Source organism: Thermobia domestica, chromosome 5 (genome assembly GCF_964235325.1).
Source record: "Thermobia domestica chromosome 5, izTheDome1.hap1.1, whole genome shotgun sequence".
Classification (NCBI taxonomy): Eukaryota; Metazoa; Arthropoda; class Insecta; order Zygentoma; family Lepismatidae; genus Thermobia; species Thermobia domestica.
Window position 1 is genome coordinate 115,191,270 of NC_137458.1, and position 22,515 is coordinate 115,213,784.

Genomic DNA, 22,515 nt, shown 5'->3' on the forward strand with positions numbered 1-22,515 from the left:
TTTGGAAACAAAGTTTATTATTTATTTTAGTTGTACAAATATTTAATCATGTATTTATGCATGATTTAAAATATTATAACTTTACATTAGTATCGAGACTACCCTGTTTCATTTTGTTTATACGCAAGATGTGCGTTCGTTCATGTAAACAAAATATGATACCCAGCGTTTCGTAATTCAAAGTTCACTATGCATAATGCTGTGCGTACCTGAAAAGAAATAACAATAAGCATACTAGTTTATACAATGCAATGTTTATGAAACAAAAGGATTTTGTTAATAGAACAATTAGTTCTAATGAAAGTAGACGTAGATGATAGCCATAATTATAGCTTTTCGAAAATATATATATATATTCAAGGGCGCCCATGTTATGGTTTCCAAGGGGGGGCAAGTATAAGCGACATTTCAAATGTAGTCTCAAATTTTGCGGTAACTATTCTAAAATATCTATTGGGTTTTCGATCTTCTGAAGCACAATTTCCTCTAAAGGGGGGCGAGCGCCTCACCTTGCCCCCCTGATGGGCGCCCTTGTATATATTCATTATTTCATGATCTCAAAACTTTCAAATTTGTAGGTAGGGCCTACTGTTATTTGCCATTGTTCCTATAGCTCGTATTGTTCAGGAGCTTTTGATTTCCAAGCATATTGGTAACTGATAGTATACGATCCTGATTAGCCTTAAATACACTTTATATTTTAATTAAGAATTAAGTTATGTCCGTCTTCATGTTCCGTAAGTATATTTGAAAACTATCTAATACGAAACATCTCCAGAATTCGTTTTCTTATTCTGAATATCTGTTTCACTGTTTCTTCGTTAGCATCTTTTATTTCACATTTGCTACATTATTTTCTTTCGTAACATAGCTTTCAGGTGTGTTGAAACTCGAATATGTCAACAGGCTAAATACAAATATTTTCTACAGCCTTGGTACTTAATTGACTTCTTAAAATAGCAAACTTAACTTACAACTAAGCATAGAAGTTTACATCTCGTAATAAGAAGTAAACACATATATTGATATTTATGACAGATACAAGTGCTTTTAAGTAACGTGGATGGATTATTCGATAATTCGGTCTTAATACTGAAATAGATATTCATATAATTGAGGCAGATCAATTCAACATTTACAATATAAATAACCAATAGACTGATGAAGAAAATGAGTTCTAAATGTTGCACCTCAACAACTTATACGAGGCATTTCAAATGATTTCTGCTTTTTAGCATTTCTAAACATCATACACAAAGACTTCAGAAACAACGTAGCTACTGCATTAACATACTTCTGGAAATACATTCATCACTTGCAGGCTAGAATGACGAACAGTCTAAGGCATAAACGATAGAATCACAAACCTATCTTTCGCAGGTTCAATTTCCATTCAGGGCATGCATTTGTATGTTGTCCTTTCATGATTCATTTCACTATCATTGTTCGTTTTCTTTTGTCTTTTTTTTTTTTTTTAGTTTAAAGAGTGCAATTGTAGGATGTAAAGTACAAAACTAAAATAAAATAAACAAATAATCTTCACCACTTGACTTTCAAATAAAGAACGTTTGTCTCATTCTGAAATGTTCGTGAAGACACAGTTTATGATTTACATGTATTTGCTGATTTTCTACGATGAATTCCTTTGATTGGGCATTTTTATACCTTTAAATTATTCCTGTACTCTTTTGCGAGGAATATATCCATTCATGCTCCTTAAAATTTGCCTGAACAAGTGACATCCCGTTTTTATAAATTTTTATTTGTATCATGTTCTTCATGAGTTTACTCAAGTAATAGAGCTAATTTAAATCAGAGCTTTCATGCGAGGCATGAAGGATCAAGTTAAAAAATGAGTATACGAACCTACTTCCACCGATGATGTTGTGTCAGATACAAATATTTGATCTTCGGGATCCACAAAAATATCATCTGATTCTCGTTCCCTGTCTTCTTCTAACAGACGCAAATAATCGAATCCCGGATGAAGAGGTAGCCATTCCACATTTGGCAACATTGCTGTTCAAGCAAAGAAGAAAAGAAAAATTATTTTTGAAAAGATTATAAACAATTTTGCAATAACATTGAAAGCAATACACAATTTCATAATGGCATTGATGTAATTCTTCAATTATTGTATCCTTGCGCAAGCATACGGGACTTATAGTTTCATTCCAGTTGTATGTGTGGTACTCTATTTCTCGGTAACTACCGACCAGAACTGACCCAAATTTGTAAGCAAGTATCCCACAGTCTAAAACATAAAGATCGCTATTGTGAAGTACCTGTGTATTAACAGTGATGTGATTGTGAGATGACTGTGTAAACTCTTAATTCGCTAAATTCAATTGCTTTATTAAATTACATTTATCAACGACAGAACTATTAACATTTAAAATCCAATGGAACAAAACTTCTTATTAAGATTGTACATTGCCAGACAGTTTGAATAAGCATGTATTTGTTAATTGTTACTTTTGAAATTGTCAATAAACGCGACTAGTTTCCTTCTTGCCTTTCCGCGTTCTTTTCCGCCTAGCCTGACATTTCCTTGTTTACTGAACATCAGACTCATCGTTTTTAGATTAGACAAAACCACGGAGGACACATCGACAGGGGGCATTCGACACAAGGCTTAGGAAGGTGCAGGAACGTCGTGAGAGGCACGTCACTCCATTGGAGAACAACTAACTCCATGTCTTGGGAGTGTCATTCTGTCGATTCATCGCCGCAGATTCAGTAGAGTCCAATATCTGACTAGTGGAAAGAAGATGTAGGAGAATATCATTGAAAACGCATCAAGACGAGAGAACTCGACGCCCCTGGCAGTCCAGCAGGATTGAGTTCCAGATGTTGACTGACTCCAGTACATCCAGGCTCCTTCAGGGAAAACCATTCATCGTTTCAGATGACCAGGACGACGCCAGTTTCGTGGGAATATCAGGCTAGTGCTCTTCGTTTATCTGTTAATCATAACCTATCTCTCTCTCTCTCTCACCTACCGTGTGCGTGGGTTTTCTCGGGGTTCTCCCGTTTCCTCACACTTTCTTCATTCCACCATTTCATTCATCGCTCATCATCACCGTCTCCTTTAGCCTAACCGGCATAACCGTGGGACGTAAAACTCAAAAATTTCATTTCATTTTCTCTCTCACCTATTTCCCCAACTAGACATTTTCAAAATTAAAAGATTTGAATTTTATTTAAATTCAACCATAATTTCGCAGTTAAGTACTGTGTTGTGCATTAGTTTCATCCCCAATTGTTGCATTCATTTGATGAGAATTTTAGAGATTATTCTGAGCTACAACTGATGGCACAGCACCGGCATACTATATTTGATAGCCGAGCTCGGCTAGGGACAGGCACGACTCAGCTCGGCTCGCTTTATATGTATAGTATTTTATTTTATTTTATTTTGGTAACTACTTGGTGGATCTAAACAAAACTTGGTGGATATGTACCTCATAGCCTAAGGAATAAAGATCGCTATATTTGGTGCCCAAGTTCGTCCAGAGACAGTTTCGGCTCGCCTTGTATATGGTGCTTTAATTTTTGGTAACTATTGGTCTCATCTGATCCAAATTTGGTTAGCAAATAGCACATCGTCCAAGAAAGCACACTTTTGGTTGCTGAGTTCGGCCAGGGACAAATCAACAATCAGGGCTCGACTCGGCTCGCCTTTTATGTTTTACTTTATTTCTCGGTAACTACCAGCTGGATCTGAACGAAATTTTGTGGAAAGTAGCCCATTGTCTAAGGAATAAAGTTCGCTATATGTGGTAGCTGAACTCGGCCAAGAAGAGAGACGGCTCGGCTCGACTTGTATGAGGTACTTCATTAGTCAGTAGCTACTGTCCAGATCTGAACAAAATTTGGTGGACAAGTAGTCCATCATCTAAAGAATATAAATCATTGTATTTGATGTCCGAACTCGGCAAACGACATAAGCTCAGCTCGGCAATAAAGGATACAATCCACAGCTTTGCATGCCGGGAGATTCAGAGTTTGTTTTGCCTTTCTTGTTATGAGGCTAGAATTATTATGAAAATTGATGTTTAGTTAATTAAATAAATTGAATATTTTTTTCACCAATTCGTTCAGTTCAACTATAAGGAAGGATTTTTATGTATTCGTAGCTCTTCCATAACCTACGTCTCGCATTTTGCTTATTAAACACAGTACATCTACATTACATTTTATGTATTTCTTCAAAGTTTATCATCTTTATGTTCTAAAGATAATGCATATAAAAATTGATGAATCTTATGTCAGTACAACCGCATATATATTGTAATAATCTAGTAGTTTTATTTTATTTATTTTTTGTATACATAGAACCCTTCTTTTAGAGAGGGTGGAAAAGATAGAATAACACTACTTATGTTAGACAGCCCTGAGGAAAGAATTACTCGCCAATTAAATCTTACACTATTTTTAGCTCTTTCTGTGAGATGTCACTGGTCCACTCTCGTCTGAAAAATGCGTTCTGTTCTCATTCATTACGAGACTACTACTAGAGATATCGTAGGTCAAGTGGATCAGGTGGGTCAAATTTTGAACGTAACTCAACTATAAGTAACCACTGAGACTCTTCATCCATCATGGGCCACTGCAATCCATCCACCATCTATTGCGGCTATAATTAGGTGCGACATTATTTACATGCAGACAAAGTGCTCGCTCATCTACTTCATGTGTATAGCTTAAGAAGAAAGTATCAATTTTTCAAGAAAAAAGAAAAAACTTAAAGTTGTCACACATAATACTACTTTCCATAAACAATCACTTATCTCTAAAACACAGAAATGAAATGAAATGAAATGAAATCTTTGAATTTTACGTCCCACGGTTATGCCGGTTAGGCTAAAGGAGACGGTGATGATGAGTAATGAATGAAATGGTGGAATGAAGAAAGTGGGAGGAAACGGGAGAACCCCGAGGAAACCCACGCACACAGTGTTTGTCCACCACAAAGTTCACTTGAACACAGAAATGAAATAAACAAATAAAACATTGAATAAATACAGCAATGGACCACCAATGCAATATTTTCCAATACTTTCAGTAGTGGTGCTTATCCCACCCATGGTAGAATTTCTTAACATATTAACGAAATTTCTTTCTTTCTTTCTTTCTTTCTTTTATAGTTGCATAAATCAAATATGAATTTAAATCAAAATTTCGTAAGATTAAAAACTACGAAAATGCGTGTACATGTTGAAGTATACAATAATGAAATCTCGAATAGGTATTGAAAAATGTTGATATTGATGATCCGACACATTAGTATATATATAAATCTAAACAATCTGCTGTTAAAAAAAAAAAAAAAAAAGCAGAAAACGATAACAAGAAAATATTTGGAAGGAAATGGCTACACTTTAAGGAACGAAATGTGTTGCTTATATTCTTTGAAAAATGAACTAATGTATTTCTGTTTTGGAAAGGATCAAGAACAGAACATTCGTAAATGAACATATCGGAACACTTGGTGCTAATGGTAGCATTCAAAAAATTTCTCCATCCTATTCTTAGCATAGAATTACTTACTAGCAAAATGGGAAAGAAAATTTTAAATTGCTTTAAAATGTGAAAGATCTCTTTACTCTTATTTTCATCAACATGAAGATTTATGAAGTTAATACTTAATAATAATAATAATAATAATAATAATAATAATAATAATAATAATAATAATAATAATAATAATAATAATAATAATAATAATAATAATAATAATAATGAACATTGCTAAAGAAATTTTTGGAATGCTGGAACTCCATTTTCCTAATTTTGTAAAAGTTCTGCAACTTTCAAAGCTTCAACTTAACTTATGGACATAAGGTACAAAAAAGTTTATTTTCCGCTTTCTCGAAAATGACTACTACTGTTACATATATAATATTTCGAATAAAGTAACACACAGTAAAATATTTGCCAGCATTATCAGAAAAATACAAGGTAAAATTTTGACTGTAACAGTGTTGAAAATATAAGTGTAAAGAGATTTTTATCAATCTAGATTACGGCACTCCATGTAAATTTTGAAATAAAACCAATAAATTATATGAATTGACAAGAATACCTGTAGGAGAGATTCTTCCAGCTAGGACATCCTTAAGCCAGTCAGCAACATGTTTCTTGAACCACGCTATCGCTGAAAATCTGTAGCTACTGAAGGACTTCAAACCAAACACAATTAATACTGGAATATCTTCATTAGGAGCATGTATCGTAAGAACTTTGGATAACCATGGGGCGTCACTACAAAGAGACAAATATATAATTACACTTCAGATCCTTCATAATATACAAGGCAATTAAGTTTAAGATTTAATCGATCAATTAACTAGTAGTTGACCAAACAATACGTATGCAGATGGCCAAAATTCATGTCTTTACGTTAAATACAGCATATAACTCCAGTTGATTGTTTATTACCAGTAAAATAAATGATATAAATGAACTTATCTGTTAAATGACGTCCTTAACTGTGCGTTCGTCGCTTTCCAAAATATCAAGTTCTGAAAACATTTCAGCTAGAGTTATGAGGGAAAAGGGTCATTAGTATATAGTGCCTCGTAACAGTGTCAGATCGCGCTTGCTTCAATTAATGTCAAAAGTTTTAATTTAATCTTTTTTCTTTTCTGCAAGAAACTAGCTAAAATACTACATATAATTAAAAAATACTCAGTATTAACTAGTTATAATACAAAAACTGTCTGTGAGTAACGCTAACTCCCAATAATTACTAATAGCCGCTCCGCTGCGTTCACTGCTTGCCTTGATTTGAAAATAGTGATGAAGCTGAACATAAACATACTTTGCTGTTTATTATTAAGACAAGAGCTGTGTTAAATGTAAATGAGGTCGTAATTACGTATAAAAATCCACAAGTATTTATTTTATGTGAAGCAACAGACTAAAACTACATCCAGGAAGAAATTAAATTTTTACTGAAAACGGGGAATTCGTGTTATTCAGTGCAAAATCTTTTGTCTTCGCGAATCCTGTCAAAGAATTTGAAACTTGAAAGATATAAAACAATAATCATATCTGTTACGTTGTACGGTTGCGAAATATGGTTGCTTACTTTGAGGGAAGAACGCAGACTGAAAGTGTTTGAAAATAAAATCCTAAGGCGAGTATTTGGACCTTCGAGGGACAGGAATAGGGAATGCCGGAAACTTCATAACGAGGAACTGTATGATCTATACCATTTACCAAACATTGTTAGGGTCATTAAGTCTAGGAGGCTCAGGTAGGTAGGTCATATAGCCAGAATGGAAGGAAGTAGAAGCGCTTTCAAAATTTTAACTGAAAACCCAATCGTGAAATCCATTAGAAAGACGTAGGCGCAGATGGGAGCACAATATTAAGATAGATCTCGCAGAAGTATAAATACAAAGTAGAAACTGAATCCTTGGCTAAGGGCAGAAGTTAATGGAGAGCGTTTGTGAATGCGGCATTGAACCTCCGGCTTCCATAGGCCATAGAGCTAGTTCAGTTAGTTAACTAAGCAATATGAACGCAGTATGTAAATTAAATTACAGTTATTTGTTACTGTTTACTTTCAGGACGGAAATATTAACCAACTTTAACGCATTAACCATACAAGATTATTTAGATTTGAGCATCATTATTTATGTAACTGCAAGATAGTTGGGCAAACTAAAGAAAGATTTAAATGTAAACAATTAGAACTTTTAATGAATCACAATTTTAACTTGTAGCATACAAAAGATCGAAGGATTGGCGGGAACAACTGGAATTCGTTAGTTGTAAAACGTTGAAAATGTGAAACGTTAGTAGCAAAAGCAGAAATATCTCTGCTTTTGCTACAGATAGCTTGAAGTAACAGGTTATATTTATAGTTTTACTGCCGTCTATTGACCACATGAATGCTTTACTGATAATTACTAGCATATATTACCCGCTTCGCTGGGTTGAAATGTAAATTTAAATGCACAACTCCGTCTCTCATGTGTGTAGTATCCGTGAAATATATGGCATCAAAAAGATCAATCATCATCTCGGCGACCCCAAAAACCATGGATACGACACTAATATTGGTCATTTTCGATCATAAATATATATAGGCCTATATCCAGCGTGTATCAAAAAGAATCATCCGGTTTTAAACAATAATATCTATTCTGTCTTTTCAGAGATGTGAGTGAACAACGTACTGTTGGAAAGAGGAACATCTCTAGTTGTACATGGTTTCCGCTAGGTAGCAGCAGTGTGCTTGAGTGAACGCCCACTACGGTTCTGGTTAAAATGGCATCTGGAGAACAGAAAGCGTTTTGTGTACTACGTTTTGCGGAGTGCAAGGCAGTGATAACTGTTCAGCGTGACTTTCGTACTAAGTATGGTGTGGATCCTCCTACTGCACAGAGCATTAGACGATGGCATGAACAATTCCGAACAACAGGTTGTTTGTGTAAGGGAAAATCACCGGGACTTCCTCGAGTGCCCGACGCAGACGTGGAGCGCGTCCGTCAATGTTTTACACGCAGTCCGCAGAAATCCGTTCGTCGTGCAGCTCGACAGCTCAACATGCCCTCGATGTTCGTCTGGCGTGTGTTGCGTCGTCGTTTACACATGAGACCATACAGAATTCAGCTACTGCAAGCTCTTTGTGAAGATGACAAAGAACGACGTATGGAGTTTTGTAATTTCATTCTTGGCAAAACTGCAGAGGACGACAGTTTTGTTCAACGCTTAGTGTTGAGTGACGAGGCAACATGCCATTTGAATGGAAATGTAAACCGCCATAATGTGCGAATATGGGGGACGGAACACCCACATGAAGTTGTACAACATGAGAGGGACTCGTCAAAAGTTAATGTGTTTTGTGCAGTTTCCCGAAAAAAGGTGTACGGTCCATTTTTCTTTGCCAAGAACACTGTGACGGGGATAACCTACCTTGATATGCTTGAGTACTATCTTTTCCCACAGTTGGAGACTGATTCGAATGATTTCATCTACCAACAGGATGGAGCACCGCCACACTGGCATGGGAAAGTGCGAGGAATTTAAATCGAACGATTCCACAACGATGGATCGGTCGCACTGGACCAAATGATGCAGCGTTACATTACTGGCCTCCAAGGTCACCTGACCTTACTGTATGTGATTATTTCTTGTGGGGGTTTATAAAAGACTCCGTTTATGTGCCTCCGTTACCAAGCACATTGAATGAACTGCGACATCGCATAACGGCAGCTGTGGAAGCTGTAACTGAAGACATGCTAGCTGCAGTTTGGGACGAATTTGAATACCGCATGGACATATGCTGTGCATCTCACGGGGGCACATTGAACACCTATGAACAGGTGCAATAAAAACTTTTTGAGTTTCACTGTCATGCAAAACAATAACTATTTGTATATGTTTATTAGTTTCAGAAATACAGACTTGCCAAAGTGGATGAATCTTTTTGATACACACTGTATATATATATATCCCTCCCCATGTTGCGGCATCGGAAGTGTCGCCGTTTATCTGAGCGACCCCAAAAAATGTGGATTCAGCACTAATACCGGTCATTTTCGACCATTTTTAAATTTCTCTTCCTAGCCTCACCCAAGTTGTGGGGTTGAATTTGAATTTAAACGGTATCGAAAGTGTCACTGTTCATCTAAGTGACCCAGAAAACTATAAATTCGACACTGATAGTGGCCATTTTCGATCATTTTTATATATCTCTTTCTCGCCCTCCCTCCAAGTGGCGGGGCTGATTTTGGATTTAAACCGGATCGGAAGTGTCACTGTTCATATGAACGATCCCGAAAACTATGGATTAGACACTAATATTGGTCTTTACTATATATATAACTCCCCCTCCTCCGTGCTCGGCACACGGCATCAGAATTGTCACTGTTAATCTCAGCTAGTCCTAAAACTATGGATTCGACAATAATATTAGTCATTTTCGATCATTTTTAAATGTTTATCCCCCTCCCCAACTATCAGGCTGAACTTGAATTGAAACAACATCATAAGTGTCAGTTGCTCTCATCCACCCCGAAAACTATGGATTCAACACTAATATCCGTCATTTTTTTATCATTTTAAAATTTCTCTCCCCCTCCCCTCCCCTAGGTTGCATCGTGAAAGCGAATAGCCTAAAGTAATTCCTGCCCCTAAACTCATGTATGTTGAAAATTTGATTGAGATCGGTCGGGTAGTTCAAGAGTAATGAAGTCACAAAGGCAGTCATTTTAATTTTAATTTTTTTACATATATATATCTCCCCCTCCCTCCCCTCGGTTGGCTCGTCAAAGTGAAAGGATTTTTAAAAAACACCCAAGAACCGACCCTAATATATGTTGAAAATTTGATCGAGATTGCTTGGGTAGTTCAAAAGTTATTAGGTTTTATTAGTTTTTGTTTATACTACCGTGAAAGTGAAATTACGAAAATGTTACAAAAGTAGTCACTTTCAGTCTTGTATAAATTAATTTTTATATATCTCCTCCCTCGTCTCCTCCCCTACGTTGCTCCGTCAAATTTAAATCATGAAAATGATGCCAGGCCAGAACCTCATCTATGTTGAAAATTTGATCAAGATCGGTCGAGTGGTTCAGGAGTTATTAAGTTTTATTTATTTTTCTATACCTCTTCCCCCGCCTCTCAGTTCTACCATCAAAGTGAATAGCCTAAAACCAGCCCAACCTTGAACCTCATCCATGTTAAAAATTTGATCGAGATCGGTCGGGCGGTTTAGGAGATTTAGAGTCACAAACATAGTGATTTTCAATTTTATATATATATATAGATTTGTGTAAGAAATAAAAAGAATAAGAAAATTATATACGTAGAAGTAGTGCTAATTAAGTTTTTCTTTTAAATTCTCGTCCATCATTGGATTTCTGTGAAATTAATAGATTTTATAATTTTTTTTTTGGGGGGGGGGCTAAACTTATGGTTTTAAGTAGTAAATTTTAAATCAAAACATTAATGAAATCAATACATTGATATCACGAAGTTTCTTAACAGGAAATACATTTATGTAAATATTTCACGTTAGAGATCACTGCCTCAGAGACTCTAAAACTCTCGAAAAAGATGCTGACAGAAAAAATCGCAAATATGTGCGTTCAAACTGAATCCCGTATTGTTCAAAGGTATCAATATTGTGATACAAGAATTTGAATTTCGCCCTCTGTAGTCATGACCTCGATAATTTTTCTTTATCTTAATAGATGAATTGGTGCCCAATCGTTCAAAAATATTGAAGAGACGAAAATACAAAATGACGTATATATATTACATATAAGTCACATGTTTTGTTTTATTACATTTTAAGCTTACTTACTTACCTGCGGATCCAAGTAAACTTCAAGTCAGGAAATTGTTTCTCTCGAGCTAACTGGAGAACTACGGAAAATGGGTCATCCATTGAATCGATAGCATTTGGTACTTTTGGTGGATTTGCACCGAGTAAAATAGCCATTGGAACATTAACAGATTTCAACTGATGAAATAATCGAGGAGTCAATTCTGGCTGAAAGTAACAAATACTTTTTATTAAGGAAGTTCAGTGTAAGTATCAAGATATTATTTGTTTATTAATATGTCTATAAAAAACTAAGGCTAACGTAGACAGAGAAGGTTGTATTCAATCAAATAGTTATAAACAATCTGATGAACTGGTATGTTTGATTCTATTTACTCACAGATATAGTGTATAATTTTGAGAGAATGTAAAAAAAAGATTGTATTCCCGCACTGTATTAGGCGCTCATAAAGGAAAGTGGACTGCACACTAAAACCTGAAACGATTTTTTTTATTGCCTCCTGAGACGCAAGAATGTATTTAGCCAATTTGTTCAAAACAATCCGTTCATCGTTTATTTTAGATTAGCAATGGCCAAATGGCGACCAACGACCGGCCATGAGTGTCTTCCATTGTTTTACCTTTATCACCGTAAGGGGAAAACAGTAAAGGGATAGCAAGTAATGAGTTTTTGATATGGATTCAACGTCCTTGGAACAGGTTCTATCTTTAATCTTATTATCTATTGCAACTTCAAATTGAGTATTGAATTCGCATGGTTTGGAAGTCTGCCGTAGTTTCACACTGTGTCATAGAATGTTATATTCTAATTTTGCTCTGGTGTGTCTAAGGTACGGTACATGCAACTGTGAGTAATGGAGTTTTTCATTCAATACGTTCTTTTTTTTCACGGCTTGCCATCTTTAGAGTACTTTTGGAAGCAATCGAATATTGAATGGTATAAATTTTACACATTTTCACATGTTTTTCAATTACGACAGCACATGGTTAAATGCATTATGTATTAGAAGAGAACAACAATGAATGGATGTATATGAACAGATACTTACAAATATTGGAGGTGAGGTAGAAATAATAAATTGTTCCATAGAATTGACATTATTAATATCTCCTTCGTATATAGCCATTTCTTGAAATGGATCGTTGAACTTCAGAATAGCAAGGCAAGGAAGTTTGCATCCAACCAAATTAGAGCTATGAACAAAATAGAAATATGATGTAAATTATTTTTGAATGAAATAAATTTTTAAGGTAACACATTGAAAACAACTAACGTTATGAACAGTGTAGCTTCAGTGAGGTCGTCAATTATAATTTGTTTGACAATAAGAATAATTATTAACATATCAATATTTGGTGCACGTATATTAGTTTCCAGTTCAAATTCCTTGGAAACTTTTAAGCCTTGGACTTACTTTACATGAGCGCGGCACGTTATACATCTGGAAAGTAAACGTGTTCTAATGGAGGTCCCGGAAACGTCAAAACGAATGAAATGCAGATACATTTTGAAAGATAGTATTCTCGCTCAGATTATAAAGGTAGACTAACATACAATACGATATACTAAGAGATTTTATTTCTGTTCGTTAAATTTTAATCTTTATATTTGTGAATCTTCGTGCTCATAATATTAGAGATTCTTTTAATCTGTGTCGTTTTTGTTCGTTTTTAAAATTAGATACCGCGATTAGTATGAGAGAAAATATAAGTTAAAATATATAAAAATATAATTTTTCTGGTCGGAAAAGTAGGCATTAATTCTGAAAGATGAACTTTATGAAAAGTTAAGAAAATTAAGTTTCGGGGTAAAAGGAGACAAATAAACGGGTAAGTGGAGAAGATATATATATATATATATATATATATATATATATATATATATATATATATATATATATATATATATATATATATATATATATATATATATATTTCTCTGCTATAGGCGCTACCGATTATTACTAGTAAGTAAGTCCTGATATCTAAAAAAAGGCAAGGAAAGATAATCATGGGAGATACACGTACTTTGAGACTGTGATAAGTGAGAAATCAGATCTTATTCTATTGTTAGTAATAGTAATTATCATTGGAAAGATGACTTACTTACTCTTAGAAAAAATCAATGTTGAGTCCAAAAAATGTATTTACATAATATACTGAATACTATAGGTACAAGTACGAGCAAAATAATTGACGCGTCTCTTTAATCTGATATTCATTAACAATATCTCCATTTTCTTTGTATGTTCGAAATTTTGGAAGGTTTTTACAGCAGGAAAGGTTAATGACAAACACATTTTTAATGTTTGTGTTCAACATTATTTCAATATAAAGAAATTAGAAGCAAAAACCTTGATTCGGCCGAAATTACGAAAATTACCAACTCTGTTGGAAAGGGTATTTTTCTAGGTCGGGAGGGAATTCTGTAGTTCAACGTAGAACTGAGACCTCTACGTCAGCGACAGAACAATGTGGATTCATATCTACAAAGAAATATATATATATATATATATATATATATATATATATATATATATATAATCAAATATTCCTAACATTTCTTATACCTGTAGACTCCATATAAATATAGAAAAAGTGAAAATTATCTATCAAGAGGGATGAATTGGAACACGATTATAAATGAAAATCATGTCTTGTAGTAGAACAGAGGCATAGCATGTAATAAATCGGTAGCGTAGTTGGTTAGCACAAGACCATAAAATCAATCAGTAAATGTGGTTGAAGGTGATTCCAGTCTCATACACAGAATTTTTTTTCTTATGATTATATATATTTTTTAAAAAGTTTCTTATTTTCTGCATGTGAGAAAAAATTAAGCTACTACATATGTTTAAAACTCATCATGATATCAAAGTGAGAAAAATGCCATGCTTCCACTTGTAGTTTTTTTTTTTTTTTCAATTTCCTGTATGATCTTTTATGCATAAAGAATGCTTTCCAGTAAATTCTATTTCTTAAAAGCAGTAATGTAGGGAATTTTATAATCAATTTTCACATTACGTATCGTCTCGAAAATTATATGATTGTCTCTTATCGTGGAATCACTACTTAATTAATGCATTATAGGACTTTGCCCTCTATCTACTTCTTTCATAATACACTTCCATATTAAATGCTTAATTTTCTCTGTAAACATTTTTTGAGGTGAAAGTTGTATGATGCATTTAATTAAGTAGTCATGCTTCGAGACGAAACAGTCATAATTTTCGTGACGAGACAGCATTTTCACGAGACTTAAAGAGTCGAAATTTTAAACTGTCTATTCTCGTCTCGTGGCAAGAGTAGTGATGTCACGAGACAAGATATATCTCGTGTATCGCCTCGATAACGAGCGGAGACTTCCAAATGAGACGGCGTTTGCACACTACCAAACGAGACAGCTTACAATCTCGTCTCGTGGCAACACTATTAAATTAGGTAACTTTTTCGTAGGGAAACTTTAAGTATCAGTAACCGTCGGAAATGTTTAAATAAATGAACAAGTAGTGAATTCCTGACACATATCGCATTTCCAACACTTGCAATGTAGTTATTCACTGACAATTACAGAAATGTTGTCACTAAGGTGGAAACGGGAGTAATTTATTGTTTTGATTCCATGAGCGCCAGTAGCGAAACATATAAAATTTAGTATTTAGTTTATATGAAGAAATTAACAAATATGTTAAATTATATAATCAAATTAACAACTATACAAAAGTACGTTCCTAAGAGTGTAAAAAAAATATATATTATTTTTTAAACAATAACAGTAATTGCCCTCACTCTGCTTGAGTCGAATATATTACTGAAATTCACATAATGCAATGGAAAGTGTTGTTTCCAAAGACTCGTTTGGTTCAAGACTGGAGTCATGAAATAACCATGTGTTTCGTTTTACCTACGTATTTTATCACTTCCGATACTTTAGCTGCTTTTGCGTTTATCGATGAATATTTCGTAAGTCATAGAAAATTGCTACATTATATAAAGAAAACGAAAATTTCTACCTTAATGGGGACTCGAACCTACGTCCGTGATATTACAAGCATTATGCCTTCAATGATGTCATGTCAGCATGTTTGTCTGTGAAACACTATAATTTTATTAAATCAATTTTACGGTGTGTAACGTGCTTAATATTACGATAAGATAATACACCAAACAAATTTAATCAACAATTCACAAACTTTATTGTAATTTGTGTTTTCTCTAGTTTCTATAACGTATTTCGAAGACGATTAAGACTTTGCAAGGTCAAAACGTAACACTAGTATCATTTTTAAAATATATTAAAGGACTTACATATATTTAGCTGCATAATCCTTTCCTAACACCACCAAGAAGCGATTCTGCAAACGCTTGGAGAGTTCCCAAAAGGTATCTGAAATCAATGGTAAAGATGCAACTATTCTTGAAAAAACTGTTACTAAAACATCCAAATTTACAAGTCAATACAGTCATTAGCTTAACTGTCTCACATGTAGAGAAAATTGACAATATTTTAGTTTACAATACTAACGAGTTAACATGCATTACAATATTTCGTCTGCACACTGGACTCACAACAACTACATACGATTCATAGGCGTAAGAAAAGATAGATGCATGGTGCGCACTGTCCAGACGCAAAATATGACAAATGCATTTCCATGTTAGGTTGAGCAGTTTGCAAACTGCATATAACTTTGCACTACGACGTCATTTTAATGGATAATTTCTAGTCATTTATTGTCAACCTTTCTTGTTATTACTTGATGTTATTATTATTAATATTATTATTATTATTATTATTATTATTATTATTATTATTATTATTATTATTATTATTATTATTATTGTCTTATGTTATCATCTCTTAGATTTGTTAGATATTCCAGCGTAAATTGGCGTTCAGCTATATCTGGAATTATGTTTGTAAATAAATAAATAAATTACACTTCACTAGCTGAAATTCTACTGAGAATAGGATTATGTATTTGAATTTGAATCCCTCCCCCTTAGGATACGAATTTCAATGAAAATTTAATGATAAATATCTGTAATGTCACCCCTTTCACACTCCTTTCCCTACTCACTCCCCCACCGATGGGGATGAACTTTCACTTAGATGGTATTGGATGAATCATTTTTCATCTCAGCGACCTTGAAAATTATGGATTAGACAGTAATTTTTTTATCGTTTACGATTATTTTTACACATCTCCCTTTGCCACTCACATCTCACTCTCCATGCCAAGAATTATCAATATAACATTATAAGATCGTTGGAAAGCCTAACGTTGATAATTACGCCAAGTATAATTTTAATTTGTTCAGCAGTTATTGCATGATAACACACAAACCCATATTCGTTTTTATTATACTGTATATTTTACATTGTTTCAGAAAATGCAACAAAATTTCAAGTAAATCACATGTTTATAGATTAATTACATCAATTGATAAATACATATGCTGAATATATATCCCTAGTAGCAGAGACAAGTTGCAAACCACTTCCTAAGCTTGCATTGAAAGTCGGCAAGCTTGCATCTGGCTTGATTGGAAAGCGTGCAAGAATGCTGCAAGCTGGATTCTAGTGACAAAGTTACATGGGGGCAACCTTGCATTTAGTGTTCTATTCAAGCTTGACGTAAGCGTTGTACGCTGGCGGCAAGTAAATTCCAACGAACGACCAGTGATGCTATGAACGCTCTTCGAAGGATTTAAAGTATTGCTTGCAAGTACAACAAAAGGCAGATTGTATGAAAGCACACGTTGAAAGGGCAAGTGTAGGAAGCCAGAAGCCAAACACGCGCCAACTGGTCGAAAGCTCTCTCACTACTTGGGATGTCTCTATTATACCATTTTGCTCAAAATATTCTTGGTTTCGTTACCAAAAATTGGATCAATTTTTAAACTAAAAATTGATCTTATATTTCTGAAATGCTCTTCAAAGTAGTGGTTGTTCTTTTTTTTTAAGTCACATTCTCGGTTAAGGGGATAAAATTATCAAAAATTACTTTTTCTTAATAAAAAGGAAGATCTAATGGTTGTTGAAAATAAGATCGCTTATAGTACAACAAAATATGTAGCACTGGTCTGGTGACAGAAAAATTGCACGATTTTAGGATCGAACAGTGGCGTATTTAGGGGTAGCTATCGGGTTCAAGCCCCCGAAATATATTTGTTATATGCAAAAATTCATTAAATTTTGTCGGTATCCAAAAGGAAAAATATAGTGCTTATTCACGTGTTGTGTATAGCTCTTCCCCCGAAATAAAATTCTAAATACGCCACTGGGAACACGTGTAATCGTACCAGTATTCTTTAATAAACAGTGAATAGTGAAGTTTTTATCGTGGCTTTTTACAACAGTTTTGCGACGAACTGACATCACAAGGAAGACTATACTACTTTTTCCAACAAGACGGAGCCACATGTCAAACTTCGAACGAATCTCTGGTGTTGGTGCATGAATTGTTTACAGAAGAGTGTACAGGAAGCAGGGGGTTATGACCTCTCGTTCCCTGGAATTGTTCTGCTGTATTTTTCTCAATTCTGGGAATGCTCACGATAGAATGTGTATTTAAATAACCCCCGTATTCTAACTTAATTGCAGCAAAACATTATCGAAACATTCGGAGCATCAGCCGTGAAGGGCTACAAGCGGTGTCAGCCAATATACTGCAATGTGCGCAAAAGTGTTTTGTCATTAATGGAGGCCATTTTCAGCATCTCTTGGAAATGAAGATAAGCCAGGATGTATACATTTCTCTATTTTTTCAGTCGGTATCTGGTATTACCTTGCCAGGTTATTTTGTGTGGACCACCCTGTATAAGAACATCGAATTTTACTGACTACTGCACAGTTGTAAAATTATATTATTGTTTTGCTAACCATCTTAGTTATTAAATGGTCATTTACTCAAATAATGTAAAATGAAAACTAAACCAGATATACTGCTTCTTGTACCTTGCTGATAATTAGAACTAATGGCTGCTAATATCAAATGATCAAGGGTTTTGTATTTCTTTTCACTCAAAATCGTCATGATCTCTTCTTCAGTTGTGGTGATAAGAGGTAACTTAGTAACAAACCTGAAAAGTACAAAGTAAAAGATTAAAGGACAATATTGTAAAAGCAAATGAATTTCCATACAAAATCATGGTTTTATATTAGTAAAAGTGTTTTCAGCCTTTTATTACTGAAGGCTTCAAGAACCCTTAAATGCCAAACAGCTACATTCAATTATATCCTAGAACAATGCATCGCACTGAACAAGCAAGTTAAAATCCAACATAAGCAATAGAAAATAGTGTTCATCATTCAAATATTAATTATTCAAATAAAATATTGTTATTCAAACAATTACTCGGTTAACGAATAATTATACGAAGAATGATTCTGATTACAAATACGAGAGCAGATCGGAAAGTATCGCACAATATTTTTTCTCCCAGTTATTGCAGCTGGAATGGTAAAACTGCACGACGAGAGAGTTTGAAATTTGCACTACAGAGGGTATTTTATTATTCTGTGCAGCTCTAGCGAGAGAAGCCTGAACTAGGAAACAAATATGGTGCGCATGTTACTGTAGTCCACGTGTGAAGAGCAGCGAGGTGTAGTTACATTTTTGTAGGCCAAATGGCATACACCGAGTAAAATTCACAGGGACATAAGTGGCGTGTATGGAGAGATTGTACGGACCGTAGCAATGTCTCCAGGGGATGTGTATTTTTTGTAGAGGGCCATGAGAACCTTAGTGATGCGCTACGCTCCGGGCGGCTGGTGACAGCTTCAACACCACAGAATATCCGCGCCATCGAGGTAGCAATTTTGAAGGACCGGCTTGTGCACCTGCGAACCTTATCGCAGAAGTTCAACATTTCCTATGGCGTGGTGTACGATGTTGTTCATGACACGTTGCAATTCCGTAAAGTTAGTGCTCGCTGGGTGCCTAAGAACTTGACAGATAACCACAAGGACCAGCGAATGATGACAAGCTTGGATCACCTAACACATTACGCCACAGAAGGCATGACTTTCTAAAAGGAATCGTCACTGGTGATGAGTCGTGGGCGTACCATTACACGCCCTAAACTAAGCAGGCCTCTATCGAGTGGAAACATGCTGGTTCCCACTACAAATAAATAAATAAATAAATAAAATTAAAAAAATAAGATGACTCAATCTGCGAGGAAAGTGCTTGTGACAGTGTTCTAGGACGTTTGATGTGTTATTGGTACTTTGCTGAATACAGAACTACTGTAAATGCTGCAGCCTACATTAAAATTTTGGTTACATTGCGTCGTGCCTTCGTGACAAACGCCGCAACATTAATGCTGACGGTGTCAAATTTCTTCATGACAATACTCCACACGTTGCTACTCCTGTCCGTGAGAAACTTAACAAAGTTGGGTGAGGGGTGCTCCAGCATCCTCGGTACAGTCCGGACCTGGCGTCGTAGGACTTTCATATCTTTGGTCCCATGAAGAAATTCCTAGCCGGCCAACACTTTGCGACAGATGTGGAAGTAAAATCAGCAGTCCACAGATGGCTATACTCTAAACAACGGACTTCTTAAATATTGTGCTTTACTTTCCGATCTGCCCCTCATAATGGTTTGAATATTAAATTCGAATATTTGAAAAAGCAACAGAAAAGTTATTTGAATAAACAATATTTGAAAAATATTCAAATAACCTTAACAGCACTAATAGGAAGTGCTAATTTGCATTATTATCGAACGTTTCACAGTCCAATGATTCAAAATTTTGCTATCGTATATTGGAAGTTTTGAATATATGGTCTGAAATAACACCAGGAACGTTTTGCAGGGGGTTCTAACATGAAGTCGTGACGCAAAGTGTGTAATTGAAATTCTAGGACGGAAAGAAAAATAGTCGAGATTTACAGAGGAACTAAGTTGGATAAAGAGTTTATGAATTAAGCAAGAACTTGATACACTTTAATCAAAGTCATACTCAAAAGATAGATTTTTCATGTCAGACCCATAGAGATATTCGAAAATAGATATTGCTTTTTTGGCAGAACATGTCTAGAGAATTTAGGGGACGCGTTTAGGACCAGTGGTGTCATTCAGCAGGTTCGTATCGATTCCCTCAAATCGGTTGTTAAAATTTCTCAGATTCCGGAACAGGTTGGTAAAATTTTCTCCCCACTTCTATTCATTTAAAAGGATTTTAATTCTCTAATATTATTTTTAGAGTCTAGTATATACGTACAAGTATTTTTCCTCTGCAGTTTTTAACTCTCCGTTAATCTGACCACTTTGCATGCTTTAGACCCGCTAAATTATGCCTGCTAAACATTCAAACTTCTCACTAAATGTTCATGTAGACTTGTTATTTATAAGCCAGACATGAGCTACACATCAACTCAGTCAGAAATGTCGCTCGTTTATTAATGATTTTATTGGAAAAAAATATTTACCGGAATGGTGATATTCCCCAAGGCTCACGAGCCAATATGTTTCTGAAGTGTAGAATATCTAAGACAAATTTTTCAATAACGGAATTCCGGTCAAACTAAACCACTGTGGTCTATCATGTACGTACGTATTCTGGCAAAAAAACTACGTATTTAATAGAACATGAGCTTTGGCAGGAAGTATATCCAGGTAAATCTCGGAAGCTATTGTATAAGAATATCAGTAACATCAATCAAGCATTCAGTATCACTTGGAGGTCTCTTGTCACAAATTGAGGAACTTCCACGCACAACGATTCTCCCTTAAATTTTTCGCCTTGTATGAGTTACCCGTTGCAATACTACATCCATCCTTTACCCTCTTGTCCTTCCATAATGTCTCTTACCAGTCTCCTAGAATATAATTTCTTCTCCAACAATGTCATCTATATTTTCTTTTCATATTTTTAATTATTCCCAATATTGTTCTTTTATCCCTAAAAGTATTCTTAACACTTCTTCGTTGGTTTTCTATCGGCCCACTATCTATATATTAATAGCGATGTTTGTGAACAAAAAACTTCAGATCCAAATTGAAAGTGTATTGTGTTGTTACTCTTAATGCTCTTGTGCTCTTACTCTTGTGTAGTTACTCCAAACTATGTTTGTTACTCTTAATCTCTTGTACCACTCGATCGATCTCGATCAGATTTTTGACGTAGATGCAGTTCTGCCCTGGGAGTGTTTTTAGCTATTCACTTTGACAGTAGAGCTTGGGGGAGATTATAAAAAATAAATCAAACTTAATAACTCTTGAACCAAACGCCCAGTCTCGATCAAATTTCCAACATAGATGACGTTCGTACCTGGGATGGTTTTGGCCATTCTACTTTGACGGAACAACGTATGGTATGAGGAGGAGGGGGAGATATACAAAAATCAATAAATATAAAAATAAAAGTGACCGTGTTCGTGAGTTAATAACTCTTCAACTACAAGATCGATCTCAATCAAATTTTCAACATAGAAAAAGTTCGAACCTGGGAAGTTTTTTATTTCATTGTGATTGTAGAATTTAGGGGAAGGGAGAGGAGGTTAAATATATGAAAATGAATAAAACTTAATAACTCTTGAACCACCCACAGATCTCGATCAAACTTTCAACATAGATAAGGTTTGAACTTGGAATGTTTTCATCATTTTACTTTGACGGCACAATGTAGGCGAGGGGAAGGGGGCATATATGTAAAAAAAAAAGTAATAAAAGTCACTGTCTTTGTGACTTCATTACGCTTAAACTACCGAAACAATCTTAATCAAATTATCAACATAATGTATGGTTAAAAAAATTTGCACAAAAGTATAATCCGTTTGCCACACTGAACATCCGCAACTTTATTATGTTCTCTGATTGTTAAACAAGAATGACATCTGAACTTTAATGTACAAACACATTTACGCCATATCTGCCGGCCTTGAGACAATTGCGGGGAACTTTTTGCATGGACGACGCGAAACACGATGTATCAATTTCATTTAAGCATCTACGGATCCATCGGATAAGACCTGCAACGGATGTTGGCTGATAATTATTGGCACACACTTGTCTCTTTAAATTTGCCCAAAAGTCCTCAATAGGCCGAAGTTGAGGAACATTAGGATGATTTTGACCTTTGGGTATGTAGCGTATACCATTGTGTGCCATGGCTGCAAGACTTGCTGTAGCGTAGTGGCAGCTGGCTAAATCTGGCCAAAACACCACATTGTCTCCACGACGATACGTGTTGAT

General features: G+C 35.1%; 1 protein-coding gene across 1 annotated transcript in view; it reads right to left on the reverse strand.

Moving 5' to 3' along the window:
* LOC145686053 (thioredoxin domain-containing protein 16-like) overlaps positions 1-22,515 on the reverse strand; it is an 88,095-nt gene continuing 65,580 nt past the window's right edge. Inside the window, exons 12-18 of the mRNA XM_081758939.1 lie at positions 18,270-18,394; positions 15,617-15,695; positions 12,358-12,502; positions 11,331-11,515; positions 6,089-6,267; positions 1,867-2,019; positions 1-209 (exon numbers count right to left, since the gene is read on the reverse strand). Coding sequence (XP_081615065.1) covers positions 178-209; positions 1,867-2,019; positions 6,089-6,267; positions 11,331-11,515; positions 12,358-12,502; positions 15,617-15,695; positions 18,270-18,394 — 898 coding nt within the window. The 3' untranslated portion in view covers positions 1-177. The remainder of the gene's footprint in view (positions 210-1,866; positions 2,020-6,088; positions 6,268-11,330; positions 11,516-12,357; positions 12,503-15,616; positions 15,696-18,269; positions 18,395-22,515) is intronic.